This window comes from Desmodus rotundus, chromosome 1 (genome assembly GCF_022682495.2).
Source record: "Desmodus rotundus isolate HL8 chromosome 1, HLdesRot8A.1, whole genome shotgun sequence".
NCBI lineage: Eukaryota > Metazoa > Chordata > Mammalia > Chiroptera > Phyllostomidae > Desmodus > Desmodus rotundus.
In genome coordinates this window covers 55,144,971-55,159,883 of record NC_071387.1, presented here as the reverse complement: position 1 = coordinate 55,159,883, position 14,913 = coordinate 55,144,971, and the positions used below count along the sequence as shown (strand labels likewise).

Below are 14,913 nucleotides of genomic sequence, written 5' to 3'. Positions count from 1 at the left end.
TACATTTCTACAAAAACACTGCAGTAGCTGGCCAAGATACATACACACTGAGTTTTCTTTCTTTTTTTTTTTAAATTAGGTTTATTGTAATAGGAAGGATGTGAAATGAGAAGAAATACTTCAGTTCTCTTCCTTTCTAAATTACCCCTCAAAAAGAAATTACTCAGAATGGAAAAAGTCTTCTAATAGCTGAGCTTTCTTTTATGTCATGAATTCATTCAAATGCATCCTGAGCTGACAAAAGGCTATACTTTTTTAAATATGTTATGCAATTTTCTAAATACACATATAAATTAAACCTAGAGTTCTTTCCTAAATATTTGTATTCAAATACACCCAATGGTTCTGCATGCAAGCTTTATCAATGTAGCATGAATAATACTAGCTTGTACCATGCAGTGGCCAAGATAAGTCCATGTAAGCTGTATATATCATTTCCCACTAAATCTACGTCAATTTTACATACTCTGTAAAACACAGTTTCATTAAGAAGCTACTCCCTCCCTGTCTGTACCAAAAGAAAGCAACCAAACAGAAGCCACCATCACTTTGAGAGTGTCTTCTATTTAATGCTACAGGGGGAAATTAATTAACAGAAGTTGTTTGTGAATGAAAATACATAGTCGGTGAAACTAAATTAAACATAATGGGTGGAATTAGCAAAATTTTATTCTAAAATTAACATGAAGAGATATTTTTTGTTCTACATAATTACTTTTAAGAATTAATTTCTGGCCCTGGCCAGATAGTTCAGTTGGTTAGAGTATCATTCCAATACACCAAGGTTGTCGGTTCGATCCTTGGTTAGGGTACATACAAGAGACAACCAATGAATACAACAGAACTACAAAAATCAACGTCTGTCTGTCTGTCTCTCTCTCCAAAATCAATTTTAAAAACTTGTTTAAAAGAATTCATTTCTGCACTGAGGGCAGTTTTAGTCATTTCTTACCAGTCTACCTCAACTTGTTGTTACAATTTTACTGATACTTTCTTTTCTAAATAGTTGTTTTCTAAGCCATGGACTGAACTCTTACACGGAGATAGTTTGGTCATGGAGCCACATACAGGAGCTACCAGCAAAATCTTACAAAAAACAGTCAGTGGCCTTAAGAGACAAAGCAAGTATCAGCTGCATAAAATTACCTTTCAAGGTAAATTATTCCACATTAATTTCAAAATAGACAAATGTAGCTACAAATGGTAATATAGCCTATGTAAAATCTAGTCTGAAATAAATTACCATGGTGAAAGGTACACAATGAGGAAAAAAATCAACGTTGTACATGATCTTAGCTTTCCCTCTATACTAACCAGAATACACATTTCATTTATGCTTTATTTTTGAGGCATAACTTACCAATTTAGCAACTTTCCCATAGTCAATCCATCTGATAGTAGCAAAATTTGTAGATTCTGCACAGTTGAAACCATGATTAAAACCAGCATGGTACCCATATGGGAAAGTGATCATAAATTCTCCAGCTTCCTGAGTGATCTGCAGAGTAGAAAACAGACAGTATTTTCCAATTTTAAGACTTCTCAAATTATGAATACAATTAAAGTATATTTCCTATAAAATAAATAAATAAATAATGCCGTGACATTGGGATATACCAGTATAAAAGAAGTACCTCCAGATCCTTTATTTAATCCTTTATTAGTTGTTCAGGAGACTTTTAAGACTTTTCTAAACAGGGTTTGACCAGGGCAATATAATTCAATCATTCAATCTATAATCAAAGTTACCATACTTTATATAAAAATAACTTTAAGTTATTCTAATAAGTCTGTTCATATTATTAATCATGTGTACATTTTAATATTTTTAAATTTGGCATTGCTGGAATTATATAACAGAACATATCATAGCTGACATTTTTCAAGCTAGAACTGCAACAATTTTGATAATGCATGCTGAACAGGTTTTATTATGAATTCCTATTGCTAAAGAGTTGGTGTTGTTCACCGAATTATTCTTCCACAGTACTTAGAAAACTATCAGTTAACTCTATTTTATTTAATAGTAAAATTTCTGTCAAAGAACTTGTCAAATAAATGTATACGTGTGTTTGTGTGTATGTGTGTGTGAGTGTGAAGGGATTTTTAAATATAATTTAAATAATAGATAAATCAATCAAGAGCTACAAAGCAAAGACAAAAATGTACTTATTTTTATTTTTAAAATTTAAAAGATTTGTATTTTTATAATCATCAAAGCACACAAAATACACCATGATCAATAGAAAAATGGTGAAGTTAAAATTTTCAGTGCTTTTTTAAAACTGCCTACTCTATGCTAGATTATCAAGTTTATTACTCACTGGTTCATTCAGTCACTATGGTTCATTTGATTCCTAAAATGCTGAGCAATGAGTATGTGGGTATTATACATGTGTGTACACATACAGGAGATACACCGTACGAACGCACGTATACACACAGCAATTCACTTGCGAGTTTGGGGATGCTAAAATGTTGTGTGTGGCTGTATTTTCTTTCCCAACAAGTGTGAAATTCAGTTCATCATCCCCTCCCCCCATGATACCCCGGCAGGTGTCCTACTGCAATGAGTTGCAACTCAGCTGCCACCTGGCAGGCAGAGAATGGCTTATCAGTGTGCAGCACAGCTCCAGTTCCACAATTCTGAGCCACGTGAGGACACAGCCTGAGTCTCTCCTTTCCTCACTGAATCTCATTAATTATAATTGTGCTTGAAAACTAGGAACATTCTTGTACTATCTCAAAAGAAAACTCACCCTGCTCAACTGTTTCTAGCCCTATACAAGTGGGGGGAAGAGGAAGAGGATTGGAAAAGAAGCTACTGTCACTGCTCCAATGAATCCCACCTACAATCCTTCTCTACTCTACCTAGAAAACCCTGCTGCTCTTGCCATGATGAAGAACACCTGTCCTCATTTAATGGGACTCTAAATTTATGCCTCTGTAAAATTTCTAGAAAAATGTCAGTCACGGTTAGCCAAAATATAAAGCCAATTTACTGCCTCTGTGAAATAACTTATTTTTAAAAAAGAAAAAAAAAGTACAGGGAAGAAAAGAATGAGTCTTTTATTATAAGACTAAACAATCATCGCAATTCCATGTGATAGAAGAAGTTGGAAAGAGTAATACATATAATCTAAAAGTAGATATTAACTATTTGTTAAATATATATTTTCATATATATGTATGAATATGTACAAATACATTGAAAGAAGAAAAAACTGTTACTCCAACTGTGAAATGAAGAAAAGGGGCTGAATGGGGGAGAAAGAGTGCCCTATTATATAACATACTATTCAAAGCCCTTCATATAGACCAGTGATTTTCAACCAGTGTGCCACAGGAATTTTTAAAACACACAATACCTGACTATTTAGTCAGGGGAACTGACCTCTTTCCCCTCAGATTGTCAAATTAAATAAGTGACAACAGTCAACACAATAATGGCCATCCAGTGTGAATGGGTCAAAATTATACTTACTTTTGTCACATCAGCAAAAAAATTATTTTTCTGTGTGCCACAAAATTTTAGTAGTTTATGTGTGTGATAAGATGAAAAAGGTTGAAAATCGCTGATACAGATGATATCTTCTCATCCTCATACTAGCCCTAATAAGTAGGTACTATTAATATCCCATTTTCCAGATGAAGAAAATGAGGCTCAGAAAAACTGTAATTTATCCAAGTGACAGAATCAGAAATGAACTTGGAAGTTTAATTCTAAAGCCTGTGCTACTCTGTCCCATGTCACATTAACATCAGAGAATAAGTTCTTTAAGGAGCACAGCGCCATATGTCACACACCATTCACAAAGGTAAAGGGGGAAGTGGCATCATTTTATAGAAATACTTTGTCAATTGGCCTTCGTGTCTCTAGTGTCTCATCTGAAGACAGTCTCCTGCCACTTCCCACAGAAATCACAAAATGTCCCATCTTCAAAAGATGACTTGGGGATCCACAGACAAGAAAGGGGTGCAGGGCACCTACCTCCTTCCCCTAAAGATTGGAAAGTACCTACAAGCCCTGAAGACCTCCATCCTGGGAGAACAAGCCAATCCCTCAGTCCTGCTACTTCATATAAGCCCCTCTCCAAAGAACAGCTCGACCAATACCTATCACCAGACCTAACTCCATGGAGGATTTTCTTTCTTGTGGGACTCTAGTCCACTCCTTACTAATATTCCAACTTAAATAAAAGCGCCCAATCAAACTTATGCCAATCACCTGAAAGAAATATTCACTGATGAATGTGTCCATGGCAGAAAAGCCCAGTGCCCTGAGGTGTCTGCAAGTAAGACCCAAAGTGACAGAGGCCCCTCTGGGGGGCACAACCTCTCACCTCTATGCTTGCAACAGTGCTGACACCTATCACCAGCTCCTCTCCACACCCATGGCCATTTCCCACAGTGCCCACTCAGAGTCATGTTGTCATGGGTAAAAGTATGTCAGTAAACCAGTGGTGAGAGCAACCACTTGTCATCACACAAGACAAGTATATGTCATACTGACTGCCACATACACAGTTTGTGAGTGAATGGGGGCTCACTTCAAGTTGGAGAAGGATTCTTGGCCCTTGAAAAAATACTACTTCAAACAAAGCCAAAGTAATGTGGGGCAACAGGGAGGCAGAAGGGACTTTAAGGGCCTCAGATTAAGAACAGGCAAAGATTTATTCACAGTGAAAAGATTCTAAGGTAGAAAACAGCAAGGATTATGGGAAAAAAGTCAAACCAAAAAAAAAAAATGGAGACCAGAGTGGAGCTATTTCTTAACGTTTCCAGAAGTAGCTAAGGGCTTAATCTTCCTCCAACTGCGAGAGAGCTTTTATTTACCTAGGCAAAAGCTTTTTTCATTTCAACTCCTTTACATAAAAATGCTCATGTTCTGTAATAATTCTGACCCAGTAACTACCCATGGACAAAAAATAGAGGGCTTTAGCATATGCAGAGTCTAACAGACTTAATCTTTAGAAATACCCCAAAGAAGCAATATCTGATTATTAAGTCATCAGGCAATTTTATCCATAATGAAATCTCAATTGTATTATGTCTAAGTGTGTTAGAAGCAATATAATGGTACCATAATCATTGATTCGAACCAACCAAACTGCTAATAATAACTGCTCTGAATTCTTTTTTAGAAAATAGACATAAATTGAGTTGCACATACAAGACTTCAATGTGGAAGTGCTATACCCTATTTTGTCAAATGCGCTACATTTTATTATCAGTAGTTATAACTAAACTACGATAGCATGAAATCTCTAGTAAATGTATTCTGAAATAAAAATAACTTCAAATTACTATTTGGATAAATAATTGTTATAAAACATGAATCTGAATTTTTCTCCCCACATCCTAAAAATCCCACTGTGAAGTCACAGCTGTATTAGCCTTATTAAATCTGTCTTAAATACAAATACTACACACATAAATTAATCTGTTAAAGAGTAATACTAATATACCTTATCAAAGGGAATACCATATTTCTTCAACACTGAGGGAGATATCAGTGTCATCTTGTGGCGAAGAAATGCATCACACCCTTGAGAACTGCTTGGGAAAAAACCTAAATGAAAATAAATATAAGCAGTAATGTATCAATTAAGATAATTTCAGACAATTTTTTAAGCTTTGTGCTGATAGTCTTTTTAAAATGACAGCTTTATGCAAATACAGGCCAACTTCACCACACACACGCATACACAAAAAACCTCATACTAAAAATAAGAGTCACAATTTGTTTTAATGATTTTATTTATTTATTTTCAGAGTCAGGGGAAGAGAGGAAAAAAGGGAGAGAAACATCGATGTGTGGCGAGAGAAACATCATCTGGTTACCTATCACACGTCCCCAACCAGGAACCAGACGCACAACCCAGGCATGTGCCCTGACTGGGAATCAACTGGGAGACCTCTCCGTTCACAGGCCGGTGCTCAATCTACTGAGCCACACCAGCCAAGGCAAGAGTCAGAATTCTTAACAATTAACAGATACATTCTTGTATCACCGAACGTTGACTTTTATAAAGAAGATCTACAAAGAATTGTTTTCATAACACATAAAATTACTAAACCTGAAAAATTTTCAAAGTCTAACAAATTTGAATTTTAACTGCCTAATATCTGATTAATGGACAAAATACTAAGGGAGGTTAGGACAGGTAAATATGTGTTTTAGTAGAGGAATCTCTCATTTTAGACTCTTAGAAGTGATTGTTCAAGGAGCATTAGCCTCAATACCAGGCAGTAGACATATAGCAGTTTCCCACCTTTCTTTGTTTCTTTCTGATTAATTTTAAGCAGTGTAACTGCTACTAATTTCCTGCACCAAACACTTGGAAACCTGCCTCACCAACCTGTATGGGAGTAGCATTTTGAGAAGGCCTTTAAGTGAGAAGGCTAAACTGCAGCAATCCTTTTTTCTACAGTATATTACAAATCAAAACACAGTTGTTTTTCTCCATTGCTGGCTTCAGTCCTGCAGTTCTGTCTGAGGCAGACTCATTAACTCAGTTACACAAGCTAGAAGAAAATAAGCACGCTTGATGCCCTGCTCTTTATCTTCCACACTCAGAGGGGGAAACTACCATGGTGAGGGGAGTGGGCAAGGTAGAAGGGAAAGAGAAGAGGAACATGGAAAAGACAGAAGAAGCACAGAGAGAGAATTCAGAGGGAAAATAGAACTCACCAGGAAATCATGAGTAAATGAGTGCAATGTTTACGAGTAAAGTAGGATGAAGCACAGATTTTATTTAACTCCTCCACTGCCAAGTAAATGTTACCTTATCTAACTCTGTGGCTCACTACATGCAAACAGCTCAAGAATGTGACCATTTTGACAAAAGAATTACCAGCACTCATTAAGCAATCACGTACCATCTTTATCTCTTAGAATAGTGGGGTTTTACGGAAATATTTTTAAAGTAAATAAACCTTTCTTGATGCCACCACCGAGTGTGTGAGGCCACAGATTATCACAAGAAAACAAATCAAACAGCCAGGAAAAACCATTAGAGTATAAGGAACCACCTGCAAAAAGCAGTATATTCTGCTTAAGCATCTGCACCTGGAATTTTAAAAAGAAAAACAGACAGAAATCCAAAGAAAGTACATGCCAACAGAAACAAGAGAAATGGTATCATTTTCTACAAAACCAATAGAAATAAAAGGAATGATTTTGCCCCATTTGGTCATTTGATGCAGCCCTCTCTTCACGGTTAATATTCAATAATATATAAAAAGAAAATAAAGCATTATGGCAAATAAGCAACCCTTTGAAAGAATGCAGACTTCAGTGAATGGGGAAAAAGTACCACGCTAATGTTAATGACCATATCTACACAATATAATGTCCTGAGGCATATCACAGAGAAAAGAACAGCAGGAATATCCCCATGCACAAAACCCATGGAAACATTTTAATAATACAATTTAAATGGATCTATCAAAGTTTTCAAATCTGTAACTTTGTGCAACACTAAATGAATTACATTTTAAATTAAAATCAATGAAGAAAGAGGACTCTATTTAATTTTCTTTTGATATGGATTTGTAATCAAGACCTGAACAATGTGGTGACTGGTCATAAGTTAATTTAAATTGGAAAACCACTGAAGGAAGGTAATTTGCAGTATATTAAGAACTTCTCATTGGTTCAGAATTTATATTAACAGGCTATTATATTTTACACCACCCTGGAAAATACCTCATAAACAGCACAAATTATATACAAAGCGTATGTCAAAATGAACTTCGCCTCAAAAGACCTGCAGGAGTACATAGTTTATACCCACCCTCACACCACAGTCTATGAAAAGTATTTTATTCTATATATATATGCAAGCCAATATAACCATAATATTATTAGATATAATATTTTTAAAACTCAGACCTATGTGAGCTAAAGAAATGTTAGTATCCATCATGATAAATAAAAAAATAGCTTCTGAGTCACTGTATGAAAAATAACAAAAAAAGCTCTGATATAAAAGACAATATTTAACCAAAAATTCAACTTAAGACTATTAGAGTATATGTAAAATTCATGACATAAAGAGAACACATGGTATGTGTTAAAATTTTTGGAAGTTCTTCAAAATATGCCTTTCCAAATTATTTTTTCTATTCAAACATTTAATTACTTGATGTTCTTTTTATAAGTTTTGAATAATTTATTTGGAAGAGATCTTCTCTAAAAGTTATCATATTTAAATGATACTACTGTAACATTCCATAAGACTTTCCAATTTGCTGGTCACCAAACGGTATAGTCCACTCTTTCACGATCTTGAAGATCAAGAAGTTCCAATCAGGACACAGTTCTACACTGATCCTGAAATCATCCAGTGGTGAAAATAGCAGCTAGCATACCACTGCGACACCTTACCTGCCCCATGACCACTAGGTTATACTGCCAGGTGGAGAAGTATCACAGATAAACCTGACACATCTTTCTACTTCTGTCAGGATAAACCACTTGGTTTATTTTTACAGAAAAACAAACATACTAGGGGAGCAAGATACAAAATCTGCATGGGTACTATAAGGTGGTTGGGTTTTCACTCTCCTCTCCCGTGGGTATATTTTGGTGGAAGCATTTGACAGGTAGCCTACTGTGCTGTGCAAACTATTCTGTGGGACTTTCAACAAGTCTTATACAATCTCACCTAATAAATAGGCACTTAACACACAAGATTGCTTGAGTACCAACTTTCCTCCCTCCAATATTACACTCAACAAACACACAACTTTTTTGGTATTAAACAGTGGAGCTGAGTTTTATACCAAATACCAAATCGTGTGAGTTATGTGAAGCCACTTTCATCTTGCCTGCATGGTCAAAAAAACAAAGAGAATAGTTGTTAAGAATTGGGACTTCCAGTCAAGATGGAGTTATAGGTAAACAGGACTCATGTCCTCCCACATTCATATCAAAATTACAAATAAACTATAGAACAACCATCAGAACCGAGTCAAAAATCGAGTTGAATGGAAGTCTGACAACTATGAAATTAAAGAAAAAGCATCCAGCGAGACTGGTAGGAGGGGCAGAGAAGCAAAACAGGCTGATCCCACATCCACATGTAGTAGATAAAAATTTGGAAGGGAGATCTCGGAAGTGAGGAGTCCCAACCCCAAACCAGGCCCCCCAGCCCAGGGTTCCAGTGCCAGGAAGAAAAGTCCCCACAACTTTTGGCTGCAAACACCAGCAGAAATTGACTCAGTAAAAGAAACTTCTGGAGTCCCTAGGAGTTCCCCTGAAAGAACCAGCACACAGACACACTCAGACTCACTCCATCTGTGCTCCAGCTTGAGCACTAATAGCAACTTGTAAGTCACACTGGCCAGGGAGGAACTGAAGTGTCTGGCATCAGGGTGGGAGCAAGGGAACAGCTTTCTCTCAGACAGAAAGGTCAGCAGAGGCCATAGTCCCTTTTCTGAACCCTCCCCACTCAGAGCCACAGAGCTGACAGGTGAGTGCCATATCTGAGACTCCATGAACCTGACTAACATTTGCCCCACCCTGGAGATCCCTGAGACTCTGCCCCACAAAACTTACTGGCCCACGCAAGATGTTAATGGTGACTTTTCCATATGAATGACTGATTTTGGCTTATGCCTCACAACTTCCTAACCCTCTCAAACAAGCAACAACTGGGCTCAGTAAGCCCCCACTCCTGAACCTCTTGCTAAGTGACCCCAGGCCCAGCACTAGCATTGGCTAGCCAAGACTCACAGCTTGACTTCACCTGGGAATCTCCAAACTGAGCACAAGTAGCAGCCATCTCAGATTACTTTACAGCTCTGGCAGGGTGGCCCCAGGCAAAACACAAGTGGGGGCTGACCTTGACCTGCACCACCCTGGAAACCCCAGAGCCTACACAACCAGAGGACATCTACAGACCACATGGGAACACCACCACCCTGCCCCTACACAGCTGATCCTCCACAGAGGGATAAGGTTGGTGGTCAGAGGTCACAGCCAGTCCTTGCAACCGACAGGCCTTGGGTAAATCCTTCCCATTGACCTGCAAACAGCAATCAAGACTCAACTACAAGAGGAGGGTGTACTCAGCCCACACAAAGGGTGCACATCAAGTAACCAGCATGCGTGATAGGGGAGGCTGTGCCAGTGGACCCTACAAGACACCTACTACATTAGGTCACTCTACCAAGACACTGAGTCACAAACGCTCTACCTAATACACAGAAACAAATACAGAGAGGCTGACAAAAGGAGCAGACAAAGAAAAATGGCCCAAATGAAAGAATAAATCAAAGCCCCAGAAAAAGAACTAAACAACAGGGAGATAAACAATCTATCAGATGTACAGTTCAAAACACTAGTTATAAGGATGCTCAAGGAACTTAATGAGGATCTCAACAGCAAAAAACAGATACAGTCAGAAATGAGGGGTACACAAATTGAAATAAAGAACAATTCACAGGGAAACAATAGCAGAGTGGATGAAGCCAAGAATCAAATCAATGATTTGAAACATAAGGAAGCAAAAAAACAACCAATCAGAACAACAACAACAAAAATAATTAAAAAACCCTCCAAAGATAGTATAAGCAGCCTCTGGGACAACTTCAAGCATTCCAACATTTGCTTCGTTAGGGGTCCCAGAAGAAGAGAAAGAACAAGAAACTGGAAATCTATTTTAAAAAATAATGAAAGAAAACTTCTCCAATTTGGTCAAGGAAATAGACATGCAAGTCCAGGAAGCACAGAGAGTCCCAAACAAGATGAATGCAAAGAGGCCCACTCCAAGACACACTATAGTTAAAAAGCCAAAGTTTAATGATAAAGAGAGAATCTTAAAATCAGCAAGAAAAAAGAAGTTAGTTATCTACAGGGGGGTTCCCATAAGACTGTCAGCTGAGTTTTCAAAGGAAACTTTGCAGGCTAGAAGGAAGTGGAAAGAAATATTCAAAGTCATGAAAAGTGAGGACCGACAGCCAAGTTTGCTCTACCCAGCAAATCTGTCATTTAGAATCAAAGGCCAGATAAAGAGCTTCCCAGACAAGAAAAACCTAAAGGAGTTCATCATCACCTATTATTATATGAAGTGTTAAAGGGACTTATTTAAGAAAAAGAAGATCAAAGCTATGAAAAAAATGGCAATAAATACAAATCTACCAACAATGGAATCTCAAAAACAAACTAAGCAAACAAGAAGAAAGGAGAAAGGTTCATGGACACAGAGAGCATTTTGATGGTTGCCAGATGAGAGGAGTTGTGGGGGAATGGGTGAAGAGATGAGGGGATTAAGAAGTACAAACAGGTTGTTACAGAATAACCATGGGAATGTAAGGTACAGTATAGGAAATGCAGTAGCCAAAGAACTTATACGCATGACCTATGGACATGAACAATGGTGTGGGGATTGCCTGAAGGAATAAGGGGTGCTGGGTGGACCAGGACAATGGGGGGGGGGGGAAGTTGGAACAACTGTAATAGCATAATCAATAAAATATAATTTTTTAAAAAAAAGAACTTGGAATTCAGCCTTGTAGAGACATGGATTCAAACCACAATTAACATTCACATAGCTTTGATTAGTCCCATAATCTCTCAGTTTCTCAATTTCCCCATCCAGACAATGAGGATGTTATTGTTATCTTTCTAAATGGGTTCTCTTTTTTCCAGTTTTATTGACATATAGCATTGTATAAGTTCAAGGTATACAGCATAATGATTTTATACACACACACACACACATATTACACACATACACTCTTAAATGATTAGCACAGTAATGTTCAGTAGCATTCATCACCTCATTTACAATATTTTTATATGTGATAAGAAGTTTTAAAATCTACTTTCTTAGCGACTTCCAATATAGTATTATTAACTATAGTCACCATGCTGTACAGTACATCCTTGTAACTTATATTCATCTCATAACTGAAAGTTTATACCTTTTCACCACCTTTACCCACTTCTCCTACCTCTTGCCTCTAGCAACCACCAATCTTTTCTCTGTTATCTATAAATTCAGTTTTTTTTAGATTCCACATATAAGTCACATAGTATTTGTTTTTCTCTGATTTATTTCACTTAGCATAATGCTCTCAAGTTTCATCCATGTTGAAGGAAATAGTAGGATTTCCTTCTTTCTCATGGCTGAATAATATTCCACTGTATTCCTATAACACATCTACTTTATCCATTCACCTATCAATGGACACTTAAGTTGTTTCCCTGTCTTGGCTATTATAAGTAATGCTGCAATGGACATGGACATGGAGGTGCAGATATCTCTTAAAGACAGTGATTTCATTTCCCTCAGATATAAATCCAGAAGTAGAACTGCTGGATTACATGATAGTTCTATTTTTAATTTTTTGAGAACCCTCCCTACTATGTGCCATAGTGGCTGTCCTTACATGATCCTCATGGCAATCCAATCAGATAATGCACAAAAAAATGCATCCATAGTCAAAGGGTAGAAACCACTTAAATGTCCATCCACTGATACACTGATGATCAAGTGTAGTATAACCATACAACAAAATATTACTCATCAATAAAAAGATTCAAGTAATGATACAAGCTATGACCTAAAAAACATGCTGCATGAAAAGAGCCACTCACATATTATATGATTTCAGATATATGAAATATCCAGAATAGGTAAATACCTAAAAAGAAGGCAGACAAAAGCTGCCAGGGTTTGGAGGGGTGGGAATAGAGTGACTGATTCATAGATACAGGGTTTCCTTTTAGGGTGATGAAAATCTCCTGGAACTAGATAGAGGTGGTGGCTACACAATATTAATATACTAAATGTTACTGAATTGTACACTTCAAAATGGTTATTTTATGTTACATAAATTTTACCTCAGTTACAAAAACTTAGTTTACACATACTAACATTCAAGAAATAGTGGCCATTATTATTATCTCTATTACTCACTTCCACCATATTGACTCTAGTCATCACATCAGTTCAAGAAATCTTTGTTTTCTACCATCTTGGCAGCCTGTTAGTAGAGAAGGTGGATCTCTGTCCCAGTAGACCTACAAAGCCAACTGGGGAGTTGCCATAAAAAGTCAATGGTTACTAAGTCTTAAAAACCATCTTATTACTTTAGGCCTTAGGACCCAAACCTAGCAAGCAGTGCTGGTCACAAGTAACAAACTTCTCCCCCACAAAAGAGTTCTAACAGTCAAGCACAACTAGGGTTAAATTATAATGCTTCATGTTTTACTTTGTATTCATCTGTAGATTCTTCAATGTTTTCTTTAACTCTGCTGCTTTAAAAGTAAATATTAAATTTTACTCTGGGTCCCAAATTGCTCCCAAATGGATGTCAAGTAACAATTCTATAAAACTAAAAAGTCCGAAAAAAAAAACCCCTAAAAAGTCCGAACAGAGAAAAACATCAGTTATTTCACATTCCAAACTATGGAGACAAGCAGGGACAACTACACTACAACTTCTTCCTCCCATACCAACTCCTCTCTACTAGTAACACATTAGTTTCTATGACAGGTAGACCAATGAGCTCCCAATAAAATTGTATCTAATTTGGGGGTGAAAAAACTGTAAGACAAGTTTGGGGAAAAAACAACATTTCTACAAAATTATTAAATAGTAAGAATATATACATTCCATTTTAAATAAACAATAAAAAATTAGAACTATAATACTACATAGGATGCATGGAATAAAATAGTTTAAACACTTATTTCAAGAAGAACTAACTCTTGTAGTTAGAGCATCCCAAAGAAGGGGGAAAGCAATAATACGGAGTTACAATAGGCTACTCAGTAACTCAATTTTTTTGGTCTATAGTTTGGTAATATTAACTGCAAAAATGGAACACTGCTGGCCATCAACCCAAACAAAATAAAGTCATTACTATACTTTTTCTTTTTGTAAGATATTATACAGTGGTAAGCAAGCAAAGGTGGTCTTTGGAACCATTCTCCCAATCCAAAAAATATGTTGAAGGGATGAAGTCTAGCATACCAAAGATTATGTACTCCAAAGATCCCAATAGAACCCTGAAACCTTAAAGGCATCCCACAACCACGTTTGCTAAGACTGCCACAGTACTGCTGGGAGCTGTGTAACATGGGAAAGTATAGAATCACACAAGCCCTGTCAAAGACCAAGACACATCCCAGGATGCCCTGCATTCAAGACAAAAGTGACCATATGTAAGAAGTATTACTCTTAGTGAAAGAATGAGATCCAAAAGTATAGTTGAGATCCTATTATATAATACCACTTTTATGACATTCTAGGAAGAGAAATCAGATTAGTGGTTGCCAGTGACTGGACAAAGGGATTAATGCAAAGGGCACAAGAGAACTTCATTGGGATACTGCTCTATAGATCAATAATGGTGGTATTGACACCACTTTATAGATTTGTTAAAACTCAGTAAACAGTACAAGGTCATCCAGAAAAAGTCCAGCCATCATTAATATAACAAGAATACTTTGCACGACATTGATGTAACCTGGAAGCCAAGGAGAGTGGACTGGAATGCACGTGTGTGAACAATGACAACTTCACTGACCTAGTCAGTGGGGGGCAGTAGACACAGCTGAGTGAGCATGTGTACTGTGTGCCACTGCATTCGAAATGACTGAGTGAATAGAGCAAAAAATCTGCATTCAATTTTTTGTTAAGTTTGAACATTCCTCCATGGAAACTATTCAGATGATTCAGAAGGCCACAGCTATGGGCAACTGGTAATTGGCAGCTTCATCACAACGGTGCACCCACTCATGCATCATGTCTCTCATGCACAGTTTTTGGCCCAGTATCAAATCATCCAGGTGACTCAGCCCCGCTACAGCACAGATTTGGCACCCTGCAACTTCTGGCTTTTCCCAAAACTAAAATCACCTTTAAAAGAGAAGAGATTTCAGATCACTGATGA

General features: G+C 37.1%; 1 protein-coding gene across 1 annotated transcript in view; it reads right to left on the bottom strand.

Annotated features, from left to right (window-relative positions):
• The window catches only part of KDM4C (lysine demethylase 4C), a 366,544-nt gene that overhangs the window by 257,029 nt on the left and 94,602 nt on the right, over positions 1-14,913 (bottom strand). The window contains exons 7-8 of the mRNA XM_024558285.3: positions 5,469-5,572; positions 1,361-1,498 (exon numbers count right to left, since the gene is read on the bottom strand). Of these exons, the coding sequence (XP_024414053.2) occupies positions 1,361-1,498; positions 5,469-5,572 (242 nt within the window). The remainder of the gene's footprint in view (positions 1-1,360; positions 1,499-5,468; positions 5,573-14,913) is intronic.